Source organism: Cyphomyrmex costatus, unplaced genomic scaffold, assembly GCF_001594065.2.
Source record: "Cyphomyrmex costatus isolate MS0001 unplaced genomic scaffold, Ccosl1.0 scaffold408, whole genome shotgun sequence".
Taxonomy (NCBI): Eukaryota; Metazoa; Arthropoda; class Insecta; order Hymenoptera; family Formicidae; genus Cyphomyrmex; species Cyphomyrmex costatus.
This window is the reverse complement of record NW_017278296.1, coordinates 204,790-219,973: the sequence shown is the minus strand read 5'-3', so window position 1 is coordinate 219,973 and position 15,184 is coordinate 204,790. Positions and strand designations below refer to the sequence as shown.

The 15,184-nt window shown below is 34.1% G+C and overlaps 2 protein-coding genes across 2 annotated transcripts; one reads left to right on the top strand and one right to left on the bottom strand.

The window, feature by feature from the left end:
• The first annotated feature begins 246 nt into the window (after positions 1–246).
• On the top strand, positions 247–10,078 carry LOC108777092 (uncharacterized). The gene is made up of 6 exons (XM_018543893.1): positions 247–1,432; positions 6,770–6,892; positions 7,222–7,294; positions 7,398–7,557; positions 8,506–8,643; positions 8,899–10,078. The coding sequence occupies exons 1-6, from the start codon at positions 1,092–1,094 to the stop codon at positions 9,201–9,203; spliced, it is 1,140 nt and encodes a 379-aa protein (XP_018399395.1). The 5' UTR covers positions 247–1,091; the 3' UTR covers positions 9,204–10,078.
• A 303-nt stretch (positions 10,079–10,381) lies between these two features.
• On the bottom strand, positions 10,382–14,133 carry LOC108777104 (tRNA methyltransferase 10 homolog A). The gene is made up of 5 exons (XM_018543907.1): positions 13,843–14,133; positions 12,215–12,524; positions 11,622–11,768; positions 11,455–11,560; positions 10,382–10,889 (listed from the first exon to the last, which is right to left on the bottom strand). Exons 1-5 carry the CDS (start codon positions 13,974–13,976, stop codon positions 10,441–10,443), a joined length of 1,146 nt encoding a protein of 381 aa, XP_018399409.1. The 5' UTR covers positions 13,977–14,133; the 3' UTR covers positions 10,382–10,440.
• Between the last annotated feature and the right edge of the window lie 1,051 nt (positions 14,134–15,184).

Below are 15,184 nucleotides of genomic sequence, written 5' to 3'. Positions count from 1 at the left end.
AGCGTATCGTGATAAGCGCGACTCGCGTGCAATTGTCACGTGTTGTGTCCGCATGAAGGAGCGGGGAAGACAGAAGTGAGAAAAAAGAGCGAGAGAGCGAGAGAGAGAGAGAGAGAGAGAAAGGGAGAGAGTGGGAGTGCGAATACCAGGCACTGGAGAGAGCGCGACGTATATACACATATATATGAACGAAATAATACTAGACTCGAGTAGAGCACGTAATACGTCAGTACGGCCTCCATCGCGCGCGCGCGTCATCGTCGGGTCGTTGTGAACGGCGCACAAAGCGCGTAATAATTTCGCAGATTCCACGCGAAAGATCCGCGTGTCGGCCTCGGGTTGATCTGTCCAGTCGTCATCATCGTCATCGTCATCGCGACCGATCGCGTGATCGTCGTTGAGCGTCGTCGACATCGTCGGAGCGCGATCTCATCCCCGGAAAACGAAAAGTGCGCGGGGACAAAGAGATCGAACTGCTTGCGTGCGTGCGTACTGGAGCAGGTACACGGACTATTAAAAGGCAGCCAGAGGGAGGGAGAGAGAGAGAGAGAGATAACAGCATCGAGTGACATATAAGTGCACAAGGGTGGCCCATCAGGGTAACGGGGTGTGTGTTGCTCCAACAGCTGTAGCCGTCCTTTCTCCGTCTCGCTCCATTCTTTCCCCTTCTCCCCGCCCCGTAGACGGCAGCAGCAGCAGCTGAGGAAGATTCTCGACGGGGCGCACTCGCCCTAGAGAGACTGTCACACGCGCGCTATTAATATACCCCTCGGTGGGGCACGACAGTCCACGACAGTCGTTCACGAACGTCTTTCGAGTGCGGACGGTGGAGCGGAGGAGCGTCTGTGTGCCATACAAGGCAAAGTGGTAGCTGCATAGAACGGAGCGAATCAACGGAGGAGAGACGCCTGCACCGGGAAACGCATCGCCATCGAGGAGACGAGGATAGAAAGAGAGAAGGAGAGAGACGTGAGAAGGGAAGGAGGTGCGCATATCGTGCACGCTGGATGTCGTGGAGCGCCGTCGACGCCGCCGACGATTGATCCTACTGCTACGACGACGACGATCGACGTGCACGCGATCCGGGGACGATGGAAAGAGAACGACTCTGGGACCGAGTCCCGGCCGGTCGCCGGGTGATGCGAGCTATGGAGTGGCTCTTGTGGGACGCGTGCTGCTGGATGTACCAGCGAGTGATGAGAATCAACCGACGCGAGAACGTCGACGGCAGCGCAGCGGCAGCGTCTTCGTGGGTCACGGTGCCCCGGGAGGAGGTGCCCGCGTGGTTGCGCGACCTCCTGTGGACAGTACCCGGGACGTGCCGGAGTAAGGTGTGCCAGTATATCCTCGCCCTGGAGTTGACGTTGTTCTGGCACGACGCCGCCTTCTTCGTCAATCTCTACCTGGTCATCATGCTCTACGTGACGTACTGGTAAGTCGGTTTACAGATACGCTGTTCATGCGCGTACTGCACGTGCGCGTGCGTTGTTTCTTCTTACTCCAAAGGCGCTTCCTTTGCTCTGACCGCGTTGTAAAAAAAAAAAAACAGACAAAGGAACGCGCACTCCCGCACTCGTCGACTTGTTCCGCATCTGCTGGCTACTCCGAGAGAGTGTGTGAGAGAGAGAGAGAGAGAGAGAAATCTCTATCGTAATCTTTTGTTTTTCAGCTCAACATTGATTTCGCTGTAGATCGGGGTACTTACCTATCACGAAACATGTCGAAATGAATTCCGATCGGAATTATTCCGTTTTTCTAAAAATAGGAATGTAAAGAATAATTGAATAATTCCCATCGGAATCCATTTCGACTTGATGTGTCCATGATGGGTGCCCTGGAGGTCGATTGTATTCTTGAAATGAAGTGAAAAAATGACTAAAGTGAGCAAATTCACATTAACCAATTAAATTATAAATATCTGAGGAAATTTTGCTCACTTTTTTGTAATTTTTACCTCGTTTCAAAAGATACAAAACCAGAGTATCTATTTCGGAAAAGAAACCTGTTCACGAAAAACTAAAGAAATAATGTGATACAACTCAGTCCTTACAATGAAAAAGCCGGAACATAATAAAAAGCAAGCAATAAGAATAGGCACTGCAATGGCAATTTCAGATTGTAATAATATTGTCTATATCGTATAGCACAGAATAAACCTTGCAGCAATATTACTGTAACATTGGTCGCGTTCAGAGGAAACAACTTTTCTAAGATTCTTCAATTGATTCTTGTCTTTATTGCATTTAAATATATAAACTGTATATTAACATATTTTATAACCGTTAAAAAGCTACAATATTAATTACTGAAATAATTTATACTGTATGAAAACGAGGTTTAATGCAGCGATGAAAAACAAGCCTTAGCACACTGTGCAGAAATTTTCAGCAATATCGCTGCAATATTGCTGGAACATCATAATGTTATTGTAACATTATTGGAATAATCTGTGCTTTATAGGATACATTTTGTCGAGAATGACTTTTCATTTTGTTTTCTTTTTAACCGACTAATGTAACATAAAAATTTATAATAACATCACTGTAATATTTGCAATGTCGCTAGAATAATCTGTGCTGTATGGCAATATTTTCTCGAGTGTGAGACTTTTGCATTTTGTTGATACAACAAAAGTAAAGAGTCAAATTAAATTCGTAAAACGTTTAATATATTGACAAACTTAAAATTAGAAGCATAAATTTAGTTGTTTCGACGTCACATGATTGTGCCATCTTCAGATATTTGAATATTCGCAGTAACGTTAAATGCCAAACAATATAATATTGACGCAAGATAATTGATGATCGATCACTTTAATCCATAATTTCAAAAGTTTTACTACGTGTATAAATCATATCCATTTTTGATAAAATTAAAGGGAGAGTAATGTATTTTACGCAGCCAGCGTAATTCAATAAATAAACGTATAAATTCATGTAATGTGTTTGTCTGTTAAATTGTTTTTCGCAATATAAACAACCTGCGGTTAACTCTTACGGCCTTGTATGTTACATTATTTTCTTGTTTTGTTGTATTAATTAAAGGAGTTCATAATTTATGAGTTTTTAATTAATTATTATTATATATATATTAATAAATAAAAGTTATTTCCATATATTTTATCCATACAGTACAGAAAGTGAAAAAAAAAAACTTACAGCATCATTTGCAACGTTACTGCAATATTGGAGTGATCTATGCTGTATATCTAGCCGAACAAAAAAAAGTTAACAAACGAACAAGCAAATAATAAATTCTCGATAATTTCAAATACAAGAGAATGAAACAAGAATTAACGAGAGTTTTTTTGCGCAGTTGTCAGTGCGAAGTAAATTACAAATTTAATGTATATTAATTAAATGTACAGATATGTATCTCGGCTTTACTTGAAGCCATCTTCAGAATGCTCGAAGTAAAATATTATCAACAAATAAAAAGCTCGGGGAAAGATTCGAAGAACTACGCAGTTCGCAGAGCGTTATTCCTTTCGCATACCGTCGCATTTAAAGAGTTCTGCGTTTAAAGGACACGCTCTTCCCATTCACTGTCACTCTCACGTCTCGTCGGCGACGATCGACACTACCAACCACAGCGCGTCTTCGTATCGGCTTACGTTGTTACGTTCACGCGGTTATCGTCTTCGTTACGTCTTTCCCCATCTTCACGCGCACGTTGTGCAACGCGCCGTGCCTCCGGCCGTCCGTGACGTCACGGCGCGCGGCGCGGCGTTACAGCTGTTTTACGCCGTTTCGTGTGCACAAGAGTAACTTCGCCTTCTAGGTCAAGGCCCCCTTTCCGAACGGATTGGGGGGGGGGGGGGGCTTCGCGCGATACGCACATACATGCATACACGCGCACGCATGCGTAACGGACACGAGCGTGTATTGTAATCGCGTGTCCGATTATTCGTAGTGAAGCGCGTAAATGCGCGCGGCATTATTTGTGAGTGGCGATGAATGTCAACAAGACGTACCTCGTCATCCGATGTTTACGTATTGACGTACACGCTTCACTTCCGGTATGCGGAAAGTTCTCGTATCTATGTTTGCTTGTTGAACTTCTTTCATGCTTACGTCTTAAAGATTCTTTTATATGTCTTCCGATTTACGGTGGTAATTTATGCTTCTTTTATATTTAATTTAAGCTCCGATTTGATATTTTCGATATTTTTACTTTGCCTCGTTTTCTTTTTAGATAATATACCATCTATAAAGGAAACGCTCATGGACAAAAAACGCTCTTGCGATCTGTTTAATTTTTTTAATCTTAAGTTATTGAATTTTTGTTCGATTTGATAAAAGAGAGTAAAATGGAAAGTTACGCTCGATGAAATATAAAGTTTCTTTTTTTAACGTGTGCTTCGGTCACTCTCTCCTCTTATATTCGACTACATTCCGATTTTTATTTCACATAATAAAAAATAAATTTTCTTTGCTTTTCTTCCTCAGATAACGTGTGAGAAGAAAGTTTATTAAATTTTAATAAATATTTCTTTGAATAGCCAAGCTAAAATAGCAGAATATTTACTTACGGTAAATAAATATTTAGATAAGTAAAAAAAATGATAGTTGAGTTAAACTAATGCTTCTTGTATATAATGAATATGTGTTTACATTTAGTAAATATTCCGCTAGGATTATTCAAAGAAATATTTATTAAAATTTTGTAAATTTTTTTCTCAATGTACGTCATAAAAACATTTCTGCATTGAGAACAAAATTCATTTGACTAAATTAATTTAGTTCGTCTCTTTCTGAAGTCTTTTCGTCTGTTTCTTTTGATGAAGAACGTATATATTGACCTACTAACACTAATCATTCACAATTCAAGTTTTACTAATATTTCAAAAATATTTAGTGTTAGTCAGATTCTAGTTAAACCTCTAGCCATATTATAGATTATATTATATAGATCTTTTCTTTTTTTATTCCTTTTATTATTTTAATAACGACAGTTAATTTATTATAATAATGACAATCTAATATAACAATTTATATTTTAAAATAAATTTTATAGTAATACATAGACATTAATCAATCCTTGAGATAGAAGATCTACATTAGGAGACTCGCAATTTTTGTTAATTCACATAGAAAGAGAAATTAAAATGCAATCGACTAGTTTTATGTAATGATCAATATAATCGCCCATGTTTCGATTTTTATTTAATGCGTCATTAAAAATAACTATATTAAAGGTCGAAATATTTTTGAAAATTTGATTATTGCTTCTTTCTAGTACCATAATTCACATATGAAATCTAGCGTGGCTCGAATAGCTTTAATATTTTGATATTGAATTTTTTATTCCTGTACTGGAATTATTTTTCACGCTTTGGCAAGAATCAAACATACCTATATTTTTCTTACTTTAAATTCCAAAAGTTAGTGTGATTTAAGTAGATACCCATATAGCATGGATCGTTCCATCAATATTGGAATAACATTGCAACAATGTTACTGCAACGCTCTTCTATGCTATATGGGTATAATATTCTCCAACGAAAGTAATGAAGATGAACTAAATTAATTTAGTCAAACATTTTTTTCTCAGTGTGGATTCTTAGTCGAGAAGTTTCTCTCAATCCGATTTTGAATAAGACGTTGTTAGTCTAATTAAGCGTAAATGCTTATAAAAGATTAGAAAAAACGATATGTGATTATAATTAAGAGCGATAGGTTGGCGATTTGTTTTCCTCGTAATACAATTTATAGATTTAAATAAAATGAAGGTGACGCGTGATTTTACGCGTCGAATAAATAAATCGTTTATTTCGCATGTCGATTTTTATCGCATCAATATGCGAATTGTTTGTTGGATAAGATCGACAGAAATGATTTTTAAGTAATATACATAATACGAGTATATATACATTTTCAAATGTTTGAAGATCTCTTGTTCTATAACTTTCGAAAAAGTTTAAGATATTTTTAGAAACATTTATAAATTTCAAATAAAAGAAATTTTTTAAATACTGTAAAATATAATGAGAATTTTTTCCATCGGAGAAGGTACACAAAATTCTTCGTAATTGTAGCTAAAAGATAGATTTCACTCTTTTGTGGTATTATTTTCTTTGTTATATGATAAATTTTTTTAATGTATGTGTTCATTGTGGCTACAGAATGAAAATTTCTTGCTAGAAATTTCCTATTCTGCAGTCAGTAGACGTAAATAATATTCAATAAATATACATAAATCACATAAATAATACCCACACAGCACAGGGAGCTGCCCGGGAGCTCATATTGTGAGCTTCATTTAAGCTTAAAATGAACTCGCACGGAGTTCCCCAGGAACTCTTATGTCCGCATTTGTGAGTTCCCTGGGAGATTTAGTTTGGTTCGCAAGGAACTCTTTTAGGAGCTCGTAAAATTTTTTGTGTAAGCTTTATTTCAATTTCAAAAGAACTCGTTTGGAGCTCTCTACTCGCAGGGATCTTTCTTTGTTGAATCGTATATAAGCTCCACGGGAGTTCATTTTGTCGAATTTTATAAACTCTCCGAGAGCTCAGCGAAATGTACTCCTAGGAAACTTAAACGGAGTTTTGTGCTGTGTAGGTATTAAATTAAATTTCTGAAAAATTTGTCGCAAAAGAAATTATTAATTAAATGACATGCGACTTATCGTTATTGTCTCAATATATTAAAATATTAAATACATTAATATCACGAGTTTTTCTGGATGTTTATTGATCCAGATTGTCTTATATACTATGCTTATACATTTTGTACAGAATAGTAATTATAACACGTGATGCTTGTTGCAGGATTTGTAACATGATAGGATTATGCGAGAGAATACCGAATACGCCAGAAATAATTATCGGCGTGTATGTTAAAGTCCAAATAATAATCGCTTTCATATTCATGGACACCTTGGCCCCTGCAGAGTAAGTTATCAAAAAAAGTTATTGCTTGCATTATTGCCTCGTTATGTTGCGTTTATATTTATTGTACTTCATTGAAAAATAATACGTCAAGATAATTCGTTAAATGATATTACGTCGAGATAATTCGCTGAATATCACGTGTAATATTTCCAGTATTAAATGATCTTCAACTTCAGTAATTATATTTAGCATTTACTTATTAATAGTAAAATTACATATTTATGAAATTCAAAGAAATTTCTGTATTCCCGTAACAATCTTGCTCTCGATTAAAAAGGATTTGAATAAAAAAAAAAAACAATAGTAATCTTGATCTTTTATAAACGTAGGGGAAGGGTGTGCTGTTCGGGTCACTCGCTGTGGAGATGTTTGCAGAAGTTGCGGATCAAGAAACCAGGATTGGTAAAAATCTCTTTGTTTACTAATAAAGAAGGAATCTTGAAAAGATTGAAAATTCTAATCTTCTGTTTCTCTAACCTTATTATTCCATTTACAATCTTTTCAGCATTGCATCGCCGTTTGTTTCATAGCCTTCCACATATGGCTCGTCGACCAAATCAAGCCGTCAAAATCATTTACTTTGTCGGCGTACTGTATTCTGTTACTGGCATCTCTGATAATGCGATTGTCTGAGATAGTATCAAAGTACTTCATGTCACACAAAGGTAATCGAAAAATTTAAATTTTCTTGAGAGAAATGAATAGTCAAATCTCAAATCTTAAAGCTCATCTCTAGAAGTTAAGGATCATTATTTGTTTCTATTTTTTAGATTAGTATTATATTTCTCTTGTGTAAAAATATAATCTTAAATTTTTTAATTTTTCAATTATTATATTTTTTATAATAATAAAATTTTTGGTTTTTCATCATTTTCTTTATTGGCATAATAATTTATTCGCGCTTCATTCTTTTAATGAATAAGAAATCTTAATATTTTTAGTGTTAACAATTAAACGTAAATGATTTAGTCTTTAGATCTAACTTAACTAATTTCAATTTTGGATTGCTTAACAATATAATTATGTATAATGCATATAATTATCTAACTTTAACTGAAACACTTGATTAGAAGATGTGATTAAGAAATCGTATTAATTTTTAACTAAAAGAATTTTAAATTTCAACACAAATAACCGAAGGCTATATTCAATCAAAGTGAATCTTAGTGTAATAATAGTTTTATATGAATTTTTATAATTTCTAATTCAAGCAAACTGCGCGCCGATTATTTGTCGATCTTTAAAAAGCAGAATTTATTGAAAACATTTTTTCTTATATCTTATTTTCTTCATTGAACTTCGATTAAGTTCAAATCTTAAACTTTTTTACACACATCCGTGTGAATTCTTGCGGTCCAAGAATTGATATCGTTTTTTATATACAATTTTTAATGCGACAATGGCCGGCATTCATAATCGATTCTTATATTCAAGACAGTCTTAAGTACAATCTTAAGATGTCACGAATCAATCAGAAGGCCGTATTAGTATTTTAACACATTACTTAAGATAGTCTTGAAATAAGAATTGACTTATGAATAACAGCTAATATTTCATCATATTAACGTTTATATGAGAAAACATTTTTATGATTAATTTCACTTATTTTTCAGAATGGCAATGTGACAGTGAAATTGAGGATGAATTTTTACCTTTAGTAACAGAGGCAAATATGCTGGTATTAACTCGAGTGGGGGAGACGGGCGATCATTCGCCAACACCGACAAGTGTGCAATCGGACACTCAGAATGGTATGCATTTGATGACAAATTATTTGTCACTTAATTCAATAAATTCCAAAAAACTAATGATACTAATTTGGATACTATTCGGATACTAAATTTCAAATATTTTCGATGTAACTTTTGGAGAGATAATCAATTCCGCATTTTTCCATATTTATCCCCTTTTAGTTATTCGACGATTTAAAACAGAATAAACATGTTTAATCTCCATCCATCATTCGATCTTCTCTACATCTTTACATCTCATCGCGTTGCTTGCAGATTCTTTTTACGACGAGGATTTCATAGAAGGCCTCCAGGAGATAGCATTCAACATGCCCTACCATGGAGAAGGTAGCACCGACGGTGTCGAGCTATCGGAACTGGAACTCAGCGTCGGCGAGAACGATGCTGAAGAGAACGATATAAAGTTTCAGACCGGTCATTTCGAGAAGAGCTCCTCGTCCTCTTCCGAGGAAGAAGTCTTCGACGCGAAGAAAATCGCGGCCAGCAGCGACGAGAGCAATGGTGACGATAGCGACTTCGAAATAATCGACAAGGAGGAAATAGCAAAGATAGAAAAGTGATGAAGTTTGATTGAGATAAAAAGAAAATACGGAGGGATTATCGCGCGCGACAGTTATGATGTAAAGCTGTAAGAAAATCATTTCTGATCTCTGCAATCGGCCACGAACGAGACAAAAAATTTAATCGAGCAACGATAATCAATGGCGACTTCGCTTGAAACGCGATTGTTTCGGTCGAATATGATGGTAAATTGAAATAAAGAAAATAATATATCGTTTAAGTTATATAATTGTCTCCCGATCACAACGTTGTACTCGCGCGCGTACGAAAGTCTCGATCTTGGTCGAAGATACGAAGAAAAAAAAATTTATTTATTTAGACGAATTCAGTCGAACGCCCGTATCCTTTATTCTCAACCGGTTCTAGTCTTGCGCTACTTTGTCATTATAAAAAAAGTAACGAAGAGTAGAAAGGCGGAGACTTAAGAATAAGGGAACTCAACTGTAGATACATATATATGTATGTACAATATGATACTATTGGTATTGTATTTAATGTTTTGGATGATAAATAGGCGTATATACATTTGCAATGTAATAAATATGCACCTGTGTACAAACGTTTTAACCTGAAGAGTCAGTTTGACCTAATTGCTACAATTAAGCAATTGCACGGTAAGGATGCGAAAGGTACCTAAATACGATCAATAAAAGCTGCACTCCGGTAGCGCAAAACAAACATTTTAGATGTAAGAATGTATTATATTGTAACATGTGTCTGTGAGATGTGTAAAAATAAGAAAACAAATGCGCGAGAAGATATTGACAGTGTTTGTCGAGTCTGACGCGTTTTTGCAGCTCGTTTATGATTGATGTCTTGCTCTTATCTATGCATCTCGTATATTTGAAAAAATACACGACAGATGATATAAAAATACGCTGTTGTTATTATATGTACATGACCTTACTTTGTACGCAGTGGCATAATTACAAATTTTCAATGGCCTTAAAAATAGTACAATAAAATAGATTTCTTTGATTTCTACAGCATTCGCGAAATAGCAAAATAGACTAACGTCAAAATGAAATAAAATTTTTTTAAATGTTATTACAATAACATTATAGTTACGTAGAAAAAAACTGATTTGATTAAATCTTTCATACCTTATTTCTTATACACATAAATATTATGTACATATTTTTTATATTAAATACTTTTATTTTCTTTTTTGCACGTCACGAATTCTTAAATGTTTTCTTTGCATCTTTTATATTAATCACATCATTATTCGCGGTTCTACGTTACATAGAAACTCTCATTTAAGATTTCTTTCGAATCTGTTTTGCACTCAGATTTGATACCGCTCTCCTTAATGTCTTTTATAACTGTTAATGTATTATTTACAGCAATCGACACTGTATTATTTACATCAATCGGCATTGTATTATTTACATCAGCAGATTTTGAATCAACTGGTATTGCATTGCTTGTATCAGCCAGCATTGCATTGCTTGTATCAGCCAGCATTGCATTATTTACATCAACAGGTTTCGAATTGACTGGTACTATATTACCTATATCAGCCGGCACGGCATTATTTACACCAATAGGTTTCGAATCTTGTGATTCGTTCTCTTTGGATTGCACAGAAGTGATTGGACGAGCGTTCTTCCTCTCTGGTAACACCTTTAAAAATGTTTCTTGCCAGGTATCGCCTTCTGAGACTCTTAACAGTATTTCGAAAACTGGAAAAATTAAATCATTTCTTCAAAATGTAAACTTCAATACATAACTCACTTATTGTTAAATTTTAATTAGTAGGATGTAGGTTTAGATTCAGTCTAATTCAAAACACGTTTTATTTCTCTCTTCACTTGACTATTATAAAAATAAAAATATGAGGTGTAATGCCATTCGAGTATGCACAAGATGTTGGTGTGTGATAAATAAATCCTTTATTGAAAATAAATGTAATTTCATACGTTTCGATCCTCATTCGAATCCTTATCAATATGTACATCTACTTAATATCAAAGTGCTTCCTAGAACAATGATATGTTAGATGAAACACATATTAATAAGGATCCGAATGAGGATCGAAACGTATGAAATTACATTCATTTTCAATAAAGGATTTATTTAACACACACCAACATCTTGTACAGACTCGAATGGCATTACACCTCATATTTAGATTTAATCAAACGAGTCGATTTAATACTTTATTTATATAAAAATAAAATACAAGATACTCCCAGAAATTGATAATAACATAATTGCTTTGAAAAATTCATCTCTCATAATGCTTACCATGATCGATAGTCAACACTTTTCTTGCTTTCATCTGTAGGAATTTATCTAACGGTAATCGACCGTGTCTGACACCCGCCTCTCTTGCTAATTTATGACACATGCCCTATAATTTAAACTTTTAGTAGAGATTCAAAAAGAGACGACTTGCCAAAAAAAAATCTCACCTTATGCGCGTTGTGATCAACGAGACCACCTATGACGTACACGCAATCGTGTTCTAAATGATCTATCACATTGTTTGATTCGCTCGTGAGATATATGATCTTATCTTTAGGATAAATGTTTATGTACGGTTCCGTATGAAAGCTCACCTGTAATTCAATGAAATTTGATAGTTAATTTAATAATTTAATAAAGAATTTGCGTTTGAGGATGAAAAAGGTTTATACCGGAGAATGTTAAAAATGATTTCGTTTCTACTCAAAAAGATACAAGAAATAATGTTTTTCATACATTTTGATTTCTTAATTACAATAAAATTATTAATATGCTCATACATGATGTATTTATCCAAATTTTAATAAATGCATTATGTCCTTGCTCAATTTTCGAGATGTTCCCTAAACGGCACAAACTTTTTAATAATTTTATCATTTCTAGGAGGACAAAAATCTACAAACCACACTATTTTTCTTTCAATCTCACATCTTTTTAGGAAAAATTAGCCTTTTTTGATATCTTCCTTTAATAAATAGTTTATCATATCAATTTTAATTATAAAAGTTAGAGGAAGTATTGTCTTATTTGTATTACATACATCCCAATGCTTGTATCCATTGTGCTTCTCCATGCTAGTTCGTGATTTACCAGTGAAACTGGTAAGGGAAAATTGCATGGGTGCCATAGCCCTTCTATTCAAAGTATAGCACCTTAGTATCTGTTTCGTTAGTTTAGCGATATCCTTATCAATCATTAACTCATCAAACGACAAGTCGATGGTTACTGTAAGTGTGCAAGCACTCTCAGCCATAGTACTTCTCTTTAAGAACTTTCTGGAAGGACCTAGGCTCAAGTTATTAGCACGTGCAAACGCACGTTTCTCTCTCGCTTTAATCCTCTCTCGCAATCTGTATTGACAAATATACAGTTAGAAACTAATATAAAAATTGATAGGAAAGACTGCATAAATAAATTTCCTTCCATTTAAATAAAATTGATATAAAAATTAGTAAGAAACATATGCATATTAAATCTCTTTCTTACATACTTTGTTACAAGTTAGTATAAAAATTGTGAAAATAATATATATATATATATATATAGGATGGTACAATTTAAAACATGATATAATTCTGAACAAAATAAAATAATTTAATGTTTGAGAAGTTTGATAACCCAGAGGATCAACTGTGGATCTTGAAACAAAGTAAAAATTACAAAGTAGGCAAATTTACTAGAAATTTAATTGTGTATCTTGAAATAAAATGAAAATTACAAAGTTAATAAATTCACAGAATGTTGGTCTGTTCATATTGTTTGTATTTTTATTTGCATCCAGAATCTTTGCTTTCTGTTTCTTCAGCAGCTGAATATATTACATTAGGTTGATACAAAAATAATTTTTACTATTTTAAACTTTGGGACTTTATTCTCTACAATAAGGATATATTTGATTGTGTTCATGTTGCATCATTTTCAAGTACAGATTCTGCTGTTAATTGTGCTAGTAATTTTGTTTAACTTTGTGATTAATCATTGTATTATTATTAAATATGGTAAAAAAACAATTCCAAATTTTTTAGTACATACAAATTTACCCTAGGTTTTAAAACAGCAGGAACAAGTCAAAGAATTAATGAAGCATTCAGCTAGAAAATTACAAACGATCAAACAGTATAATAATAATTTGTCAAAAATTTATAACAGAAGTGATGGTAATTATTAAAGCAGATGCATTAAAAACTACTCAAGAGATTGTACAGAAACTAATCAATCAAGCCTTTGCTCAATCAATAGTTTGTCATTTAAATTAGATCAGAAAAGTAAAAACCTGACATTATATTTACATCAACCTAATATTTAATTGTTTTAAGTGTACAATTTTTTGGGAACTCTCCCTCTCTTTCTGTCCCTTCAAGCAATGCAAATAGATCTATTATAGATATTTTAGTCAATTTGCTCATTTTTACAATTTTCAAGCTACACAATCAATTCCCAGTTCATTATATGTACTGAAAGGCACCAAACAGAAAAAAAAATTAAACTTAAAAAATAGGATTCAATTTTTTTTCTCTTGAATCGTTTTTGAAATTGTACCACTTATACTACAAATTTTACAAATAAGGAGATTTATTCTAGGCGCCTTGGAGTAAAATGACACGATGGGATCATCGCAATTTACAGATTTTCGTACATTGCTGCCGCATGACATCAGGAGTTCCTAACCTCTTCTCGCTTTTTCGTTCCAACCACTTCTTCTCTCTCAGCAATCTTTTCTTTTGACGCTTGCTCATAGTTGGTGATTCGGATTTGACCGCAACTGTTACCGTGTTATCCTCCATAGAATTTACGTCATCCATATCGTAAAATAATTAATTTTTCCCGGCATGAATCACGTGAATCGTGCTCAATCTGTTTTCCATTTATCACCGATGGGCGATGTCATGGTGGAATTAATTAATTCCACCATGGGCGATGTGACTAGTGTGGTTAAAAAACGTAGAGATTTTTCCTTTCGCATAGGGAATTTTTACCATAAAAAAGAAATCTTTGGGTGCAAACCCATGCAGCGGAATTAACGCGGAACGAGAGTAGAACCAATTAGAGACCCTCTAACAGAGACTGGCCATCAGGCGAGTCCGGCATTTCCTAGCGAAATCCTACAAGTGAGAGAGAAATATAGGCCATTTCACTCTTTCACTCACACGAATAGTGCGTTCGTATGTGATCGTTTATTCAAGTTGATTTGAGTTGATTCAAGGTTGTGTTCGTGGTTTTTGCTCAGTACAAAATAATAACAATAAAAATGAGAGATTGCACTGCACAATTCTGGAAAAATTATTTAATATCTGTCTTTAGTCAGGTTACGGCTAAATATGTTTTAAATTATCAATTGTTTCCTAAAATTATTAGAAAGTTTGTCGTATTCAAATTAAGAACATTAAGTAAGAAAAATACTAATATTAATAGAAGATATGACAGTAAATCATTGGCAGTACACACCTTTTTTAAATAAATTTTACAAATGTTAAGTGTTTGTACTTTTGTCACTGATTTCCTAACCTTACTTTAATTTTATTTGAAAAAGATTTAATAGAATTAAGAAAGAGAAAATATTAAATATAGAAATTATTTAACGTATAAACAAAAAGAACGAAGACAATATAAGAGTCAATTTTTAAAATTTAATAACAAAGTCAAAAATTAAATCATAAATGTCAAAAAACAGCTATTATAACAAAGTTATTTAAAGATAAAGATGTATATAACTGACGATAAAACTTGACATGTTTTTTTTTATTTGACGTATATTATTTATATTAATGTAAAAAGCACGGTTTTAATATTTCTATAATATTTATCATTACATACTATTTACATTCCAAGTAAATGCAGTAATTGAAATTTCAATACGAGCGGGAATCGCTAGGAAATGGCGGACCAATCAAAAGTGGCCCCCTGATGGCCAGTCTCTGTTAGAGGGTCTCTATATTGTATAGAGCCGTATACGCGATATTCGTTTCTCGGAATATGCTCATTGAGAACGATAGAAATATTCAGTTGAAAA

Bases quoted from the DNA above. Each gene is read 5' to 3' on its own strand.
- LOC108777092 (XM_018543893.1), top strand. From the start codon at position 1,092: ATGGAAAGAGAACGACTCTGGGACCGAGTCCCGGCCGGTCGCCGGGTG. The intron at 1,433-6,769 runs GTAAGTCGGTTT...TGCTTGTTGCAG, and splicing joins ATGCTCTACGTGACGTACTG to GATTTGTAACATGATAGGAT. The intron at 8,644-8,898 runs GTATGCATTTGA...CGTTGCTTGCAG, and splicing joins GCAATCGGACACTCAGAATG to ATTCTTTTTACGACGAGGAT.
- LOC108777104 (XM_018543907.1), bottom strand. From the start codon at position 13,976: ATGGATGACGTAAATTCTATGGAGGATAACACGGTAACAGTTGCGGTC. The intron at 11,769-12,214 runs GTATGTAATACA...ATTGAATTACAG, and splicing joins ATGGATACAAGCATTGGGAT to GTGAGCTTTCATACGGAACC. The intron at 11,561-11,621 runs GTGAGATTTTTT...TTTAAATTATAG, and splicing joins TTGATCACAACGCGCATAAG to GGCATGTGTCATAAATTAGC.